This window comes from Neopsephotus bourkii, unplaced genomic scaffold (assembly GCF_033783945.1).
Source record: "Neopsephotus bourkii isolate Nb327-2 ecotype Australia unplaced genomic scaffold, CSIRO-AGI_Nbou_v1 NB_95, whole genome shotgun sequence".
Taxonomy (NCBI): domain Eukaryota; kingdom Metazoa; phylum Chordata; class Aves; order Psittaciformes; family Psittacidae; genus Neopsephotus; species Neopsephotus bourkii.
The window spans coordinates 232,093-247,049 of NW_026900612.1; the positions used below are offsets into that span (position 1 = coordinate 232,093).

At 43.5% G+C, this 14,957-nt stretch overlaps 1 protein-coding gene across 1 annotated transcript; it reads left to right on the forward strand.

The window, feature by feature from the left end:
• The first annotated feature begins 5,024 nt into the window (after positions 1–5,024).
• On the forward strand, positions 5,025–12,180 carry CDKN3 (cyclin dependent kinase inhibitor 3). Its single transcript, XM_061356286.1, has 9 exons — positions 5,025–5,130; positions 5,246–5,335; positions 5,553–5,733; positions 6,446–6,501; positions 7,150–7,194; positions 8,544–8,766; positions 9,658–9,689; positions 10,510–10,613; positions 11,857–12,180. Exons 1-9 carry the CDS (start codon positions 5,025–5,027, stop codon positions 11,941–11,943), a joined length of 924 nt encoding a protein of 307 aa, XP_061212270.1. The 3' UTR covers positions 11,944–12,180.
• Positions 12,181–14,957: the final 2,777 nt, after the last annotated feature.

Genomic DNA, 14,957 nt, shown 5'->3' on the forward strand with positions numbered 1-14,957 from the left:
AATAAATATGACAGAATAGTGATAAAAGAAGGGCAGACAAGAAACATGCACCATCTCGCATCAGCTGCACACTATTCTCGACTCCTGATAGCACTAGACCTTCTTTGTCCCTACAAAAGGCTTCACAGTTGAACTCAGAATAAACAGGGATTTGTTGAAGACTGCATGTCAAAATATCCTGATATGTCTTTAGTCTCAATAAAGCAGGGCTGCACCCTGCTTAGAAGTGTAGAAGATCATCTGCGCCAACAATTACCAGTAACCATTATAAAACTTCATGGAATGCTATTTCATTTACCTACAACACTGTTTTTCACCAACCAGCTTTAGGGCCAAATCTCAGTTCAATAGACAAGTAGGATTTACAGAGCTAGACAGAACTTAAGCCCCTTTGTGTTTCTTTCAACTCATAATTCCATAGTACTATCCTGGCAAAACAATCCATAAATCCGGTTTTATGGCAGCAGCAACAGCATAAAACACTATATTCACAAGTAAGTCACTCTACAAGCCAAGAGCTATTCTCAGTACGCAGGGTGGTTCTGTTCAAAGCTACAGAGAAATGACAGTTCTGAAGCTTTATTGACAGAAAAGACAGCCAGTCCATGAATCTTCTGTTTCCAGCCAGCTGTCAGCCGCAGATGTGTTTGGGTTGTGATGGAAAGCAATGAAAACCCACATGGATATGAAGAAAAAAAGTTCTCTCAGAAAATTTGGAGTAGGAAGGTAGATGTTCTGAAATAACAAACCTTGCAAAGAACCTGGCTTCAGCAACTCATTGGCTTGGAGCAATCACCATTCACAAATATTTGTGTAGGTGTTTTCTTGGCATGGTATTTATCTTTGAACAAGATATGCTCTAAGACTACATACCATCAAGCTCTTTTGGTCCTCCTTTCACACTAAGGAAAGACTGTGCCTGTCTCTGTATACACACTACTTTACTCCCAGGCTTTTACATGAGGTAAATCAATTATTTATTTTGTCTGAGAAACCTGAGTGCAGAACAGCAGATAGGAGATACCACACATATGAGCCACTCCAGTGTCCTCAGGGATGAGGGTTCTTTCCCTGACCCAAGAACAGTAAAACGAGGTTAGGCTTAACTGCATTTGTCTAGCAGTTAGAATTTGAACACGCTACTGATATGACAACCCGTGAACTCAGGGTGTAAAGATCTTCACCTTGTCTTTGCACACAGACATGAGAACCAGGTGTAACCAGGGTGACATCTGAAAGCCACCTGGCTCTCAGGAGCTTGACTGTTTGCTCAGAAACAAGAAATAAAAATTACCCTCAAACCCAAATAGGTTTATACAAAATAGGTTTGTCCCAAATAGGATTGCTTTCATAGGAGTCAGAGTTGGCTCAATGAGAAAACTCTTGGCTAACCCATCAGGCCTGTCTGGATTTTCAAAAATCTCTGACATTACAAATTTTGTTACATTACAGATTTTGTATGTGTCAGACCACAAACCCATTCTACATATATGTATTTAAAGCCTGGAACATTGTGCTCCTTGGAAAACCTTGCTGTTCAACCTCCCTCACTGTAAAGTACTTTTAATACCTTGGGGGGGGAGGGGTGTTAGTTATCATTGCATTAGAGGCATAAGTGTCTTATGTCATGTAACTTAAGTGTTATTATCTCTCTCAAAATAAAAAGCAATGAAAAAAACATAACCCTAAGCAGCTACCATGTAAATACAAACTTACCACTCATTAATTGCTGTTGGCAACACCCACAGTAAGCAATTATTTTCTTACATGAAGTAGAGACTTCCCATATTCTAACTGCTGTTCATTGCTCCTTCTCTTTCTGCTACACTTCTCTAAGAGCAGACTGGATCTTTTTTTCAACCTTCCCATTTGGTCCTTGTAGACAGCAGTTCCTAGCCTAACCATTTATCTAAAAGGCCAATTAAAATTCTGGTTAAGTCAAACCTTCTTCATCACCCTCTCTCACCAATGAAATACATCTTCCAAACTATGTATTTCAGCCCATCCCTGGGACTATTTTTCTTCACTTTGCACAGGCCTCCAAAACTGACAAAAATTTCCAGAAGGTAAAGCTTTGATGTTGATACATTCCTTTTTATATGCCAAAAGGGCACTTTCCTGTAGACCAGCTGATGTTAGTCTTTCCTATAAAATACACCACAAACAAGCTGATCTAGATAGTTTAGCACATTACAATTTTATGTGCTGGGCAACAGTTCAAGTTAAGAATTAAACAGAGAACCCTAAGGCAGTCAGATAATATTTGTCATAATAAACATATCATTTGTCATTTAATGCTGCAAGATGCCCAAGGTAATAAGGAAACTCACAGGATCTCCTCAGGTTTGGCTTTGGGTTTTTTTTTCCCCCACCTTTTCCCTATATTAATTTCAGATTTCATATTTACATACTGTACTTACTCATCTCTGCCACAGCAGATCCTAAGTTCCAGCCACACATTTTGCAGGCTCCTTGGCATCACCTGCTGTTATGACCGTTTTAGATTCCATGCAATGCTGCACTGATTTCTACCACATGAAGGCACCCAAACTCCAGAGAATTCTTTTGATCTTTTCAAACAACCAAAAGTGTTGTCACTGTTGCTATTTAGTATCATTGCTATACAAGCTCAATAAGAATGAACGGTGTGCAGCTGCAGCAAAGAAAACCAGCAGGATGCTGGGTTACCTCAACAAGAACATCACCAACAGAGATATAGATGTTATTGTCCCATCTAGTCAGTGCTTGTCAGGCCACACGTGGAATACTGTGTTCAGTTTTGGTCCCCACCATACAAAAAAAGATGTGGACAGGCTGGAGAGGGTCCATAAAGATACAACTCTCATAGTTAGTCTGAAATACCTTTTACAAGAATAGGCAAAATCAATCACAGAGGGAAAAAAAAAAACAACAAACCAGCAAATTTCACATCTACATCAAATGGTATAAGTGTTACACATAAATTCTAAGAGACCCAAGATCATTAGACACTGAACAGAAGCAAATAACATACCTGTTCCTTCACACAGTGGCTGTAGAAGTTAATAAAATGATGCTTGCAGCTACAGTAGCTGGCTGTCTCCTGTTGCCTCAATTCTTAAGCAGCATTTATTCCCATTGCTCATTTGCATAATTTTAATCCTCTATTATGCTCACTAATGTAATTTTTGTACATTTGCTATCATATTCTGGGTTTTAATAAACTGGTCTTCTCAAGCCTCTTATCATGTTTCTTTATTCCCTGAACCTACCTTAAATCCTGCGATGCCAAGCAATTTGTTTCTATAATCCTCCTCACGCAGCTTCATTAAAACCTCAATCTGTGGAACTAACATTACCAGTGTTAAACTAAAATCTCCACATGTGGAGATCCTTGCACTGGTCCTACTGAGAATCCCACTAAATCCAAACCACGTCAGGGATTTGTTCTGACTTCAAACAAGATCTATCAAAGTCTCTGATGTCATCCTCTAGATCAATGCCAAAAATCACTGTTTGTGCCTGGCTCCTTCAGAACACGGTTCTATGCAGATCTGAACACAGGCTGTAGAAATGCCTTAATAAAGTTTTTAACAACACAATTCCACACTATCAATTTATGCACTTCTTCCTGCTAATAAATGGACAGAATTACTGGCACCATAAACCAGAAATGATGCAAAAAAGAGGTCTACTAAAATGTTTTAAGCATGGGCAACAACCTAGCTTTTAAAAATGAGGAAGCCAGAATCTTTTTTCCCCCTCCCCGAAGCCATCTTTCAGGCTTAGGTGGAAACCTCCATGCAATATCCCTAAAACCTATTTGCACATAACATTTAAGAAGAGGACCATGTCAAGAGTGGGGTGAACACATCTAAAGTCTGAATTTTCCATGGAATGTCACAAGGGCATACACGACAGCCACCTTTAGCTTTCCTTCTGCATGGAGTTATGACTTGGCTATCTAAGCAGCAACATTAAAAGAACATTTGTGAGGCCTGGATAGTCCCAAAAGCTAGATGTCTTACTGCTGCCAGAATATCTGACATTAACTCCATGGTTTAAATGAGTAAACATTCCTCATTTTCTGCTTTTAGAAAGCCCTATTTTCTCTGCACCCAGAATTGACCACACGAAAACCTCTGCAGGGCACCTGGGAGCCACTTGAAATCTCCCCTGCACCCACAAAGGCCACAGCCACACACAAAGACCATGCAAATGCAAAAAATTGGCCACCACACTTCACTGCAGCCCGATGAAGTCAAGCACACCCCTGCTCTCACATGTGCTGTGAGTGAACACTCCCATCTGCCTCCATTGCTTACTCACAGCCTGTGTAGATGTATATTCTTTATTCCACAGCTCCATAGTTGAGGAAAAGCCCATTCCTTTAGTTTTTTCTTCTCACTCTCTCCTGGGTTCAGCAGTAGCAATCATTTTTCTCCTTCTTAGTAGCTGGTGCAGCACTGTGTTTTTGACTTTCATCCTGGGAACAGCGCTGATAACACCGATGTTTTTAGTTGCTGCTCAAATGTTTACTCTGACCAAGGACTTTCTGAGTCTCATGCTCTGCCAGGGAGGAGGGAAGCCAGGAGGAAGTAGAGACAGGACACCTGACCCAAACTGACCAAAGAGGTATTCCATACCACAGCACATCATGCCCACTATATAAACTGGAGGCAGTTATCCGGAAGGGCTAGATCACTGCTCGGGTGGGGCTGGGTATTGGTCAGTGGGTGGTGAGCGGTTGTATTCTCTTCCCTTGTTATTTCCCTTATCATTATTGATGGCAGCAGTAGTGATTTCTGTTATACCTTAGTTACTGGGCTGTTCTTATCTCAACCCATGGGGGTTACATTCTTTCAGTTCTCCTCCCCATCCCTCTAGGAGCCAGGGGAGGAAAGGGGAAAGTGAGCAAGTGGCTGGGTGGTTCTGGGTTACCAGCTGGGCTTAAACTATGACACACCCCACCTGCACTAAGCACCCCACAGCTGATATAAGCCCAGTAGGGGGAAATGGAAATAAAATGATAAAGCTGCAGGAGCATGGGGAGCCAAAGAGTGCATGTCTGCTGCGTGCTTTCCAGCACATTTACCTCAGGAAGAGCATCCCAGGTGAAAAGGACCAAGGACAATGTGGAAGCAAACCACAGTAAGCCAGTGCAAAGGCTATTTCCACCCCTTTGTGAGACAGAAAGGCGAAGCTGGCTTTAACAAATGAATTAAGTGGGGACGAAGGCAGCACCTTCCTTGTCCGCCCCTCGCAGAGCCCGCAGAGAGCCCTCGGGCTCGAGACACCACCCCTTCCCACTGCACGGCCTCAGCCAATCAGCGCAAAGATGACAGCGCCAGCTTCGGTTTGTTTTCCTTTAAGCCCGCCTCTGCCTCGCTGCCCGCCAATCAGAATGCACCATAGTGAAGCCGTCGGGAGGGCTTTCCACGCATCCGGCGCGCGACAATTTTCCATTGGAGGAAGGGAGGCAAGGGCTCAGCCAATGAAATAGCGCAGCCAGCGGGAGGGTACAGTTCAAACCGGTAGCTGCTCGGGAGAGACGCCATGGTGAAGCTGGTGAGGCTGGGGGCCGTGGCCGGACCGGGATCCCCCAGCGCTGCCTCAGCCGAGGGGGGAGCCTCGGCCCCCAGGTGAACTCCTCCCTCTCCTCCAGCCACAGGCCTGCGCAGTGTTGGTGGGTGACTTTGATTCCTCTGATGAAGACGATGCTGAGGAGGACACGAAGCCGTTACTTATTTCCTGGTGAGACGTACCCTGAGGCGGGGGCCGGTGTCTTTTCCCTCAGAAGCTCTACAGGAGTTATCGTAAAATCCCTGTCTTGCAAAACGGAAAGGCTTTTTCCTGACGGAAACACCTGCCGGGCTCTGGTGCCCTCTCAGAGCAAGGACGGAGGTTGTAGTTGCCAGGATAGTGCCCCTGACAAGGGATTAAGTTGATGCTGCTGCAGAGAAACAAAAATAGCAGCCTTTCAGTACCTAAAGGGTGCCTGCCAGAAAGCTCGAGAGAGGCTTTTGCCAAGGGCATGTGGTGATAGGACAAGGGAGAATGGCTTTAAACTGACAGAGGGCAGATTTAGATGAGTTATTAAGAAGTTCTTCCCTGTGAGGGTGGTGAGGCGCTGGCACAGGGTGTCCAGAGAAGCTGTGGCTGCCCCATCCCTGGCAGTGTTCAAGGCCAGGCTGGACAGGGCTTGAAGCAACCTGGACTGGTGGAAGATATCCCTGCCTGTGTCGGGGGGGGCTGGAACTGGGTGAGCTTGAAGGTCCCTTCCAACCTAGACCACTCTGTGATTCTATGATGTGGGGCCAGCTCCACTTTGGAAGCATTTACCAGTCACTGTCAGTCTATGTACCTACCTATATAGGATAAGTGTAGTCTATTCTACCTACCTGTATAGGCAGGTATTTCTATTCAAATAATAAAACGTTCTCATTTTTATCTTATTTCCTGGCAGGTTGTCTTTGCCTCCTGTCTACCCTTCTGAGTTCCTGGGATTATGTTCCCTTCCAGGTAAGAAGCATTCACTGAAATTTGCAGGCCTATTTGAAGCTGAAGAGAGGCAATAACTTGTACCCCACAATTCTGTGTTGCATTTACCCCGTGCAGTGAGTTGCTTTGTAATCTACCACTGGAATAATTGTTTCAGAAACACTGAAGCTAATTTAGATGAAAGATAATATGGCAGAGTGGTAAGAGAATAGTGAAGAGGGAGAATTTTTATGTGATTTGTGCTGAGTATTACAGAACAGGGAACTTACTTTCCTGTTAGTCAACTAGACAATCTTAAGTGATCTCTATCCAGCTTTTTTTTTTTTTTTTTGGTTGTTTTGTGAGGCTTCTATATTTTATTTTATTTTCATAGTTGTACCTAGATTTATAACGTCCAAAACTTTTCATCTGGAAAATGCATAGCAGCTTAAAACCTTGGACAGATGTTTTCAATCTTATCACATTACAGTATTAAGCAGATAATGGTGCTTAAACTGACTTCTGCACTAGTGATCTATTTGCAAAAATAAGAACTGTGTTTTACTTGGAGTGTGGCTTTGTTCTTTGGTTTGCGGAGGAGGTTGTGTGTGCTCTGTTCTTCATCTGTAGCAGCTATTCCATAAATGTCATTTACCCACAGTGGTAATTGTCACTCATCATTTGTTTTAGGTTGCAGGTTTAAAGGTATTAGAAGAAATCTTCAGAAAGATATAGGTGAGTCTTCTGGCCAGCGTGTAAGTACCTCTCATCTCCATGTAACAGCAAGAAAAATGTGCAGGTAAACTGAAAGCATAAGTTACTAGTTTTACTTTGTCTTTGTCTGGATACTGCTGGAGTTGCTGTTCATCTAATCTGGGCATAAGGATCCAGACACCTGATATCTAAACCAGTGGTGTTTTACTGATGCTTTTACAATGGTTGCTATAGTTGTCCATGTACGTGCCATGATATTGCATGAATGCAAGGTAGTTATTTACAAAGTCTTACTGGGGGTATGTACAACAGCAGTGTCTGTCTGACTTTTAGTAACACTGCTTGAAGGTACAGCAAATATGTTAGCACAGTCACTGTTGTGAGTACTAGACATAATTGTAAAGTGTGCAGTGCCACTTTTTCTGTGGCTTCTCTACCAAATACTGAATAGTCAGGGTGTTTCCAGGCTGGAGCTAAATAGGCATCTGTGTATCTTTCAGAGTAACCATGAGGTCTGCTAAGTCATGTGCAGGAGACAGTATCTTCAAAGCAGATAGGGTCAAGATAAATTACAAACTTGTAATCTCTTCTTCCCAGAGAAAAGTGAGATTGGGACTGAAAAAATGAAATTATGCAAAGATTTGTGCTGGATATTAATCTATAGACACTAGAAGAGCAGAAAGTAATAGCAAAACAAAATAGCAGCCCTCTAATACTTAAAAGGGGCTTGTAAGAAAGCTGAAGAGGGACTTTTGACAAAGGCATGTAGTGATAGGACAAGGGGGAATTGCTTTGACCCGACAGAGGGGAGATTTAGATTAGATATTAGGAAGTTCTTCACTATGAGGGTGGTGAGGCCCTGGCACAGGTTGCCCAGAGAAACTGTAACTGCCCATCCCTGGCAGTGTTCAAGGCCAGATTGGAAGGGCCTTGGAGCAACCTGGTCTAATTGAAGGCATCCCTGCCTGCATCAAGAGGGTTGGATGATCTTTAAAGTCCCTTCTAACCCAAACCATTCTGTGATTCTAAGATTCAAAACACCATAGTGTTTGGACACAGCCTCAGCTGGAGACAAGACAGAATCATGCTTAAGCTAGCAGCAGTAACAGACTGTTCCAAATGGCAACATGCCTTCTAGTTAGGCTTGTCTCAACTCTTACTCTGAACTGAAAAAATTCCTGTCATGGCTTACCTGAAAGCAAATGTGGGAGAGACTCAGTAGAAGTAAACGCTGCTCAAAGCAAAGTTGCTGACTTCTGTTGGCTTAATCTCAAAGATTAAGCAAGAGAATCAGTACCAAGTAGCTTATCTGTTTATCCTTGAGCTTGACAGGCTTTTGTTTATTTGCAAGTGTCTTAATCTGTTTGCAGAAGAACTAAAGAGCTGTGGTACCCAGGATATATTTGTGCTCTGTACCAGAGGAGAGCTCTTAAAATACCGAGTACCAAACCTAATGGATGCCTACCAACAGCATGGGATCTGTGTGCACCACTATCCTATTCCAGATGGGGATGCTCCTGACATTGCAAAGTGCTGCAAAATCCTGGAAGAACTCAGAAGCTGCCTGGAAAGTAACAGGAAAACAATCATACAGTAGGTTCTGGTTGCCTCTCTTTCACCCCACATTATGTAAAAGATACCAGCTTCTCTCTAGATGTGTGACCAGCTGAAACAGAATCCTCTCAAACAGTTGCATTCTTTAGGGTTAGTTCAAGCTGTGAAAAACTGCTTGTTTCTTCTCATGCACCTTTTTGAGCTATTTTGCCGTTTGTAAGATTTGAATCTCTGTTTTCCTCTTAACTCTGTTCAGTAAGCCCTTCAAAGCGTGTGTTGGATGACACCATGTTTCTCATTGCTGCTAGCCTAGCTGGGTGCGCAATGGATACAATATGAGTTGTAAACTAAAGCAGCTGTTTCAGAGGATACCACACGTCTGAGCTATTTAACATGGACTCTGAGGGTTCCAGCAGTGCAAAATTCACTCTTAAATTGTATGACACTCATGTAAAGTTATTTCTTTGGACACCTGTAGCTGAACTCGGAGTAGAGGGGAAGAGCTTTCCAAGTTCTGTGCATGACCCTGCTGACAGCTCTCACACTTATATCAATGGAGTCCTTGGGCTCCCTGCTGATGCAGAACCCTGCTCACAGCTATTGTCCAAGCTTTAATGTGGAGTAGGAATGAAAGAAAATTGAGGGTGTCCATCTTCTTGCTGTTTTGTGGCTTCCTGTGCCATTGAGACTATCCCCATCAACAAAGGGGAATGTTAAAACCACAGTTTCTCTAGAAAAATGCTACTTAAGGGAGGTCTGAAGAATAAATGGAGATAGTCTTGTAGGTATTTCTGTAGACATGCCTATTCTGACTTTGTTGCACCACTGCTCCTCTTGATTATATTGAGACAAGAATTATCTATGAATTATGGGGGCTGTGTGTGTTGCAGTGTACTACTTGTTACAACCAAATGTCTTCTTCTCTTTCAGCTGTTATGGTGGCCTTGGACGCTCATGTCTCAGTAAGCAGTTGTTTTCCCTCAATGCCTGACTAACCCATCTTAAAAACTTATTCTTGTGAGACAGCTCTGTCTAAAGTAGCCAAATTCTGCTTGAAGCTTGCCTGTTGGTTACATTACAAACCGTGGCTACAGGTAGCAGGCTAGTTAATATATTTGGGCTCATTTTTTGTGAAAGGTGCTATCAAATGGTAGTAACATTAGCTGCCTGTATAGAAACCCTTGGGGATGAGTGACATAAGTATTTCATGCTATAGACCTGAGTTTGTAGGTGAGGAGGGTCAGGCAGGGTCAGTTGTTCAGTGAGGCTGACTGAAAGTTCTCTCATATTTTCTGACTTTCCATTTTCGCTGCAAATTTTACTGTTCTCTGACTGATGGGATTGCACTTTTCCCTGAACATTTCTTCAAGAAAAGGAGATAACCCTATTCCTCTGCATCTTTCCTCAGTGCAATATTTCCCCTAAAGTTTTCAGGGTCATTAGTTCACCAAATGTGATCAGAAGACACAAAGGGGAATTAACTGTGTGTACTGTGATTGTTGAAGAGCTTAGGATTTGCATCCCAAATGCTGCTGGAAAAGCAGGGGGGAAACAGTGGGAGGGTTTTCACCAATTTCCTGCAGGCTTAGGCAGGAGCACCAAGTGAGCAAGGCCAGTGTCAAGAAACACCATTCAGCAAAAGATCCAACAGATCTGTGACCCTGGTGTGCCAAGGTTGAGTTTTGCTAGAGTGGTTTTCATGGAACAAACCATGCAGAAGTGGTGCAGTGCACAGTGGGAAGTGCTCAGTAGCATGTGTGTGTCTGTACCTTTCTCTTACAGTAGCTGGGTGTCTCCTGCTTCAGCTTTCGGATGCTCTGGCACCTCAGCAAGTGATTGACAGCCTCAGAAACCTGAGAGGATCTGGGGCGATACAGACCATCAAGGTAATGGAGCTAGAGCAGGCAATGCATGTGCTGAAATTAGAGTGGAGAACTTGCACAATCCTCCCCTTCACAAAGGGATCCCTGTTTGAGAGACTCCACAGCTGATGCCCCTGCTGCTCCCCAGGGTTCAGCTACTTCTAGGTTTCTGCTTCCATGCTGATTCTGTCTTGGTCTGTCCCTGCTGAATTCACCAGCTGTTCTGCCTGTCTGCTCATCATTAGTAAGTTTCTGCTTTCTTCTTATCCCTGCTCATAACTCAATTATTCTCTCTTTCTCTGTTTCTCACATTCTGTTCACAACTTGGACACCTTTGATTTTTCTGCCTTGGTTTTGTTCCATTCTCCTAACCCAGCCATGTTCATCTCCTGTAGCTATCGCATCAACCTACTGGCAGGTTTTTTTAAGAAGTATCTCTAGCATTAGTGGTGAAACGTACATGAACAGAGGCCTAAGTTACTGAGCATAATGGGTTTTACTACTTTTGGTGGGATTTTCAGCTACTCTATACATTTTTCTGTTGATAGGAGTCCTAGAGGTAATGCTCTTAACATACTTCTGTGTACAAGAAAGAGGATCTGATGTTTTAAGAGTTTACAAGATGGTAGTTTCTGAAGATAAAGACTTGCCTAAAGACTGTCTCTATTAGCTCTAAGCCTTTCTGGAAGGCAGGTCTTGTTTAAACTACTCATTGAAAACCATTTTTCCACAACCTAAGAGGCAGGTGGGGAGCAGCTTGTGTCCTTGACTGAAGAGAAACCCTCACAGACACTTGGGTCAGGTGATCTGTCCTTCAGCTTCTGCTGAGCAGTGGTTTTATTTCACTTTGAACTCGTAACTTTTTTGAGCATATGATGTGTGAGTTGACCTAAGAACTCTCACTACAAACTGTTGTACGTGATACTTAGCTGTGTTCCACATCAAGGACTCATTATGGAAAGACTAATATTCTTGCTGACCCAATTAAAGCAGCTTTGAATTCTGACATGAAACTCCCACCTATGAGGCCATGGTTTATGTTGCCTTGAGCTCATGTGTGGCCTTTATGAGGAACCACAGGATCCAAGCCAAGATCCATGTACCTTCTGTCTGATGGTGAAAAATCACAGAGTATTTGGAGTCAGCACAAGAAGAATAAATAAATGGACTAGAGGGTGCAGTTTTCATCCTGGGATATCAAACAGCTTTTTAAGATGGGTACTGCCTCTTCTGAGCACTCACTGTAAATCTGGTTGTGCTTTTTCAGCAATACAATTACCTCCATGACTTCCGAGAGAACCTGGCTGCACATCTGGTGACAAAGAATACAACACCAAGATCGGTGTCGCGGTAACTAATCCCAGTGTGGTGTGTCTTTGTGTCTACATGGCTGCAGCAGGCTGACACTTGGGCAAGACACCTCACCTCGCTCCTGACCTTTACAGTCTCCTCTTTGGTACTGCATGTATGACACAGCTGCTTGCTTCCAAATCTGTGTGTAAAGCTTTGGGGTGTGGGGGAAGGAAGTCTTACAGGACATTCAGTATCTTCCTCTATTTGGTAGTTTTTAATACGCATGGCCTTAAAAACACATGGGAGTGTACTTGTGTTCATTGCTGTTCTGCTGGTGGCCTACATGCCTCATCTCATGCACTTCTTTATAATAATGACTTTTGCACAATGTCTTCACTTTTACCATCATTTGATACCAGCCACACACATCTGCTGCCATTGAACTGGTACACTGATGTTTTCATATTGAGGTCCAAAGGGGTGCTTCCAAAGGGTGTACTTTCCAAGCAGAAGAGATGCTAGGCTAGCAAACTAGCGACTACATTTCAGTTTGATTTCATTTCCACTTCACATACTGTGAGAATTGGGACAAGCTATTGGATGTGAACGTAGGATCTGTGAGAAAACAGAATAGCCTGTACCTCCTCACAGCTATGTACAGGCTTCTGGTGCCAACAGGCTGGCTTTTACTGCAGTGTGTCAGGGAGAGAAAAGGAAAGGAAGTGAAGGGTAAGTCCTCTGCTGCCTTTGTAAGAGTGTCATGCTGGGGTAATGTAGCTAGATAAAAATTACACTGGGGCTGTTTAAGAAAAATCCCTTGGCTCTAGCTTTAAACCGAATGAAAGTCAAGTATGAAAAGTTTCCTGCTGGAGTGCTTGCTCCTCTCAACTAGTAAGAGCTCATTCTGAAACATTACAGTTCTGCTCTTGGTGTGTTCAGTGCTACTTAGGAATGAGACCCCTCATTCCCAAAGGAGGTTTAGTACTGAAGATCTGCGACAAACCAAGCAGGTGGGGTTTTACATGAATGTGGTAGGAAGAGCTGCTGCCCTGTAGCTGTGTGAGTTTCTGGTACTGCATTTCTGCATACTAATGCTAGACAAAGTAAACAAACAGCTGTAGGCTGAAGAGAGCTTCACAGAAAGATTCCTGTAATGGTCCACATCCCTTCTTTTTAACTATCTCCACTTGTAAAGATCAGGGAAGATGAACAGGCTCCTGAACAAAACATTTAAATTAGTTGTGTTCCATCCTGAGGAAGCAACAAGCATCTGGGTATCCTGTGACGCCCTATGAGGTAAGTTTTGGCTCCAGGAAACACACTGTCTTCCGCTATTAGACAAACGAGCGGTGTCAAGAACTGTTGCCTGTGGGCTGAAGTCAGTGGTGTGTCAGCATACCAACTATCCACCTGTTTCCCTGCAGTGCCTTTTTCCTTGCTGAGTGCTTCAGGAAACAGCTGGTTCCCTGCCCCACACCAGCCCCTTCCTGTGCTCCCCAAACCTGCAGCCAGCACTTCCCTATAGCCACAGCAACTCAAGCATTCACAGGTCATTTTGATGCAGTTTTGGTAACTCCAAGTCAGAAGTTGTGCCCTGAGACTCTGACACAGCACCAGTGGCTGTGAGTTGAAGCAGATCTTGCAGCTTTGTGAGTTTTAAAATTCACCACGCTCCATTAACACATTGCTTGAACCCAGACACTTCAACACACGCTTAAAGGCAATTTCTATGGATAGTATTTAATTAGCTCTTACTGCCATTCCCTTCTCTACCCCTAAAGCAGACAACAGGAACTTGTAGTTTTCACAGCGTGGAATCACTTACAGAAAATACTTTGCTGTAAATGCACATTGTTCCTCCCCCAACACTGCTCCCAGCACACAAACAGCAACACAGAAAAAGCATCTGTGTTCCTTCTTCAGTGACTGATCCTTGCAACTGATGGTTTTCAGAGTAGGTATCAGATGGCGTTTTAAGACCACTCAGCAGGAAACTTGCTGACTGGGAGAGAAATGTTATTTTCTTCATATCTCTCCCCTCCTGGAGCCCCAAAGATCAATTATCATCAGGTCTGCAGTTTGGACACAAAACAGCTGGTTCTCTGGCTGCACAGCACATGTAGGTATCCACAGGTACCAGTGGCTTTCACAAGGCACCAGGTACAGATGACCATGTTCATGCCACCCAGCAGCTGGGGGTGCTGGTAGACACCAATTCTAAAGTGTACAGAAATCAAGTTTCAAGACTGTTTTCTAAGGACCCCACCATCATGCTGTGTTCTCATAGGACTTTTTAACTCCTCGTATTTCTGACCTTTCCCTGTGACGTTCTGACACTTTAAAGACCTTTGAACTGAGATTAAATACCTCAGTTCTGTGTTGAACCACAGTGGGCAGAGCAGGGCAGGCTACAAATGAGCATTTTGCTCCTGCGGTTAATGGTGATTTCAGGCTCACCGGCACAATTGTGCTGCCAAACCACTGTGCCATTCCCACCTCTTGAATTCCCTTGTTCAGGAATAGTCAGAGGTGTTTTTACATTAGATGTGGAAGCCGGTCATTGCTGAAACAGTGCAAGTGTTGCAAGCACTTGGTTAAATATTCCTGGGCAAAGCCTCCAAGCTGGAGTGGGGGTTCAGAAGCAGCTATGAGCTGGATGCAGTACATCTACATCTCTTACTCTGGAGCATAACTTGCCTTACATTAGCCCAGTATGAAGGGAATGAGAGGCAGCTGAGGGTTTGTGAGCCAATCAGTCCCATTTCTATAACAGACTAATAAAGATTTGAACATAAGAAGGGATTAATGAGCTTTGCTGCTGCATTAAAGCAGTCTGAAGGAGCTAAAGCAACAGAATAAAAGTGATGCACCAGGAACAGTATTCCCAGGTTTCTAAAAAGCCTTTCAAAAATTCTGCTGAAAGCTCAAAGTCATGATTCATAAGGAATAAAATCCTCACCAACTAACAACTGACAGAAAAGGATTTGGGAATAGGAGTTGAGGAGGCACAGAAAACACCAGCCCTGGCATTAATGCCTGTGACTGGCACAAATGTTTTGGGACAGTGATGATAAT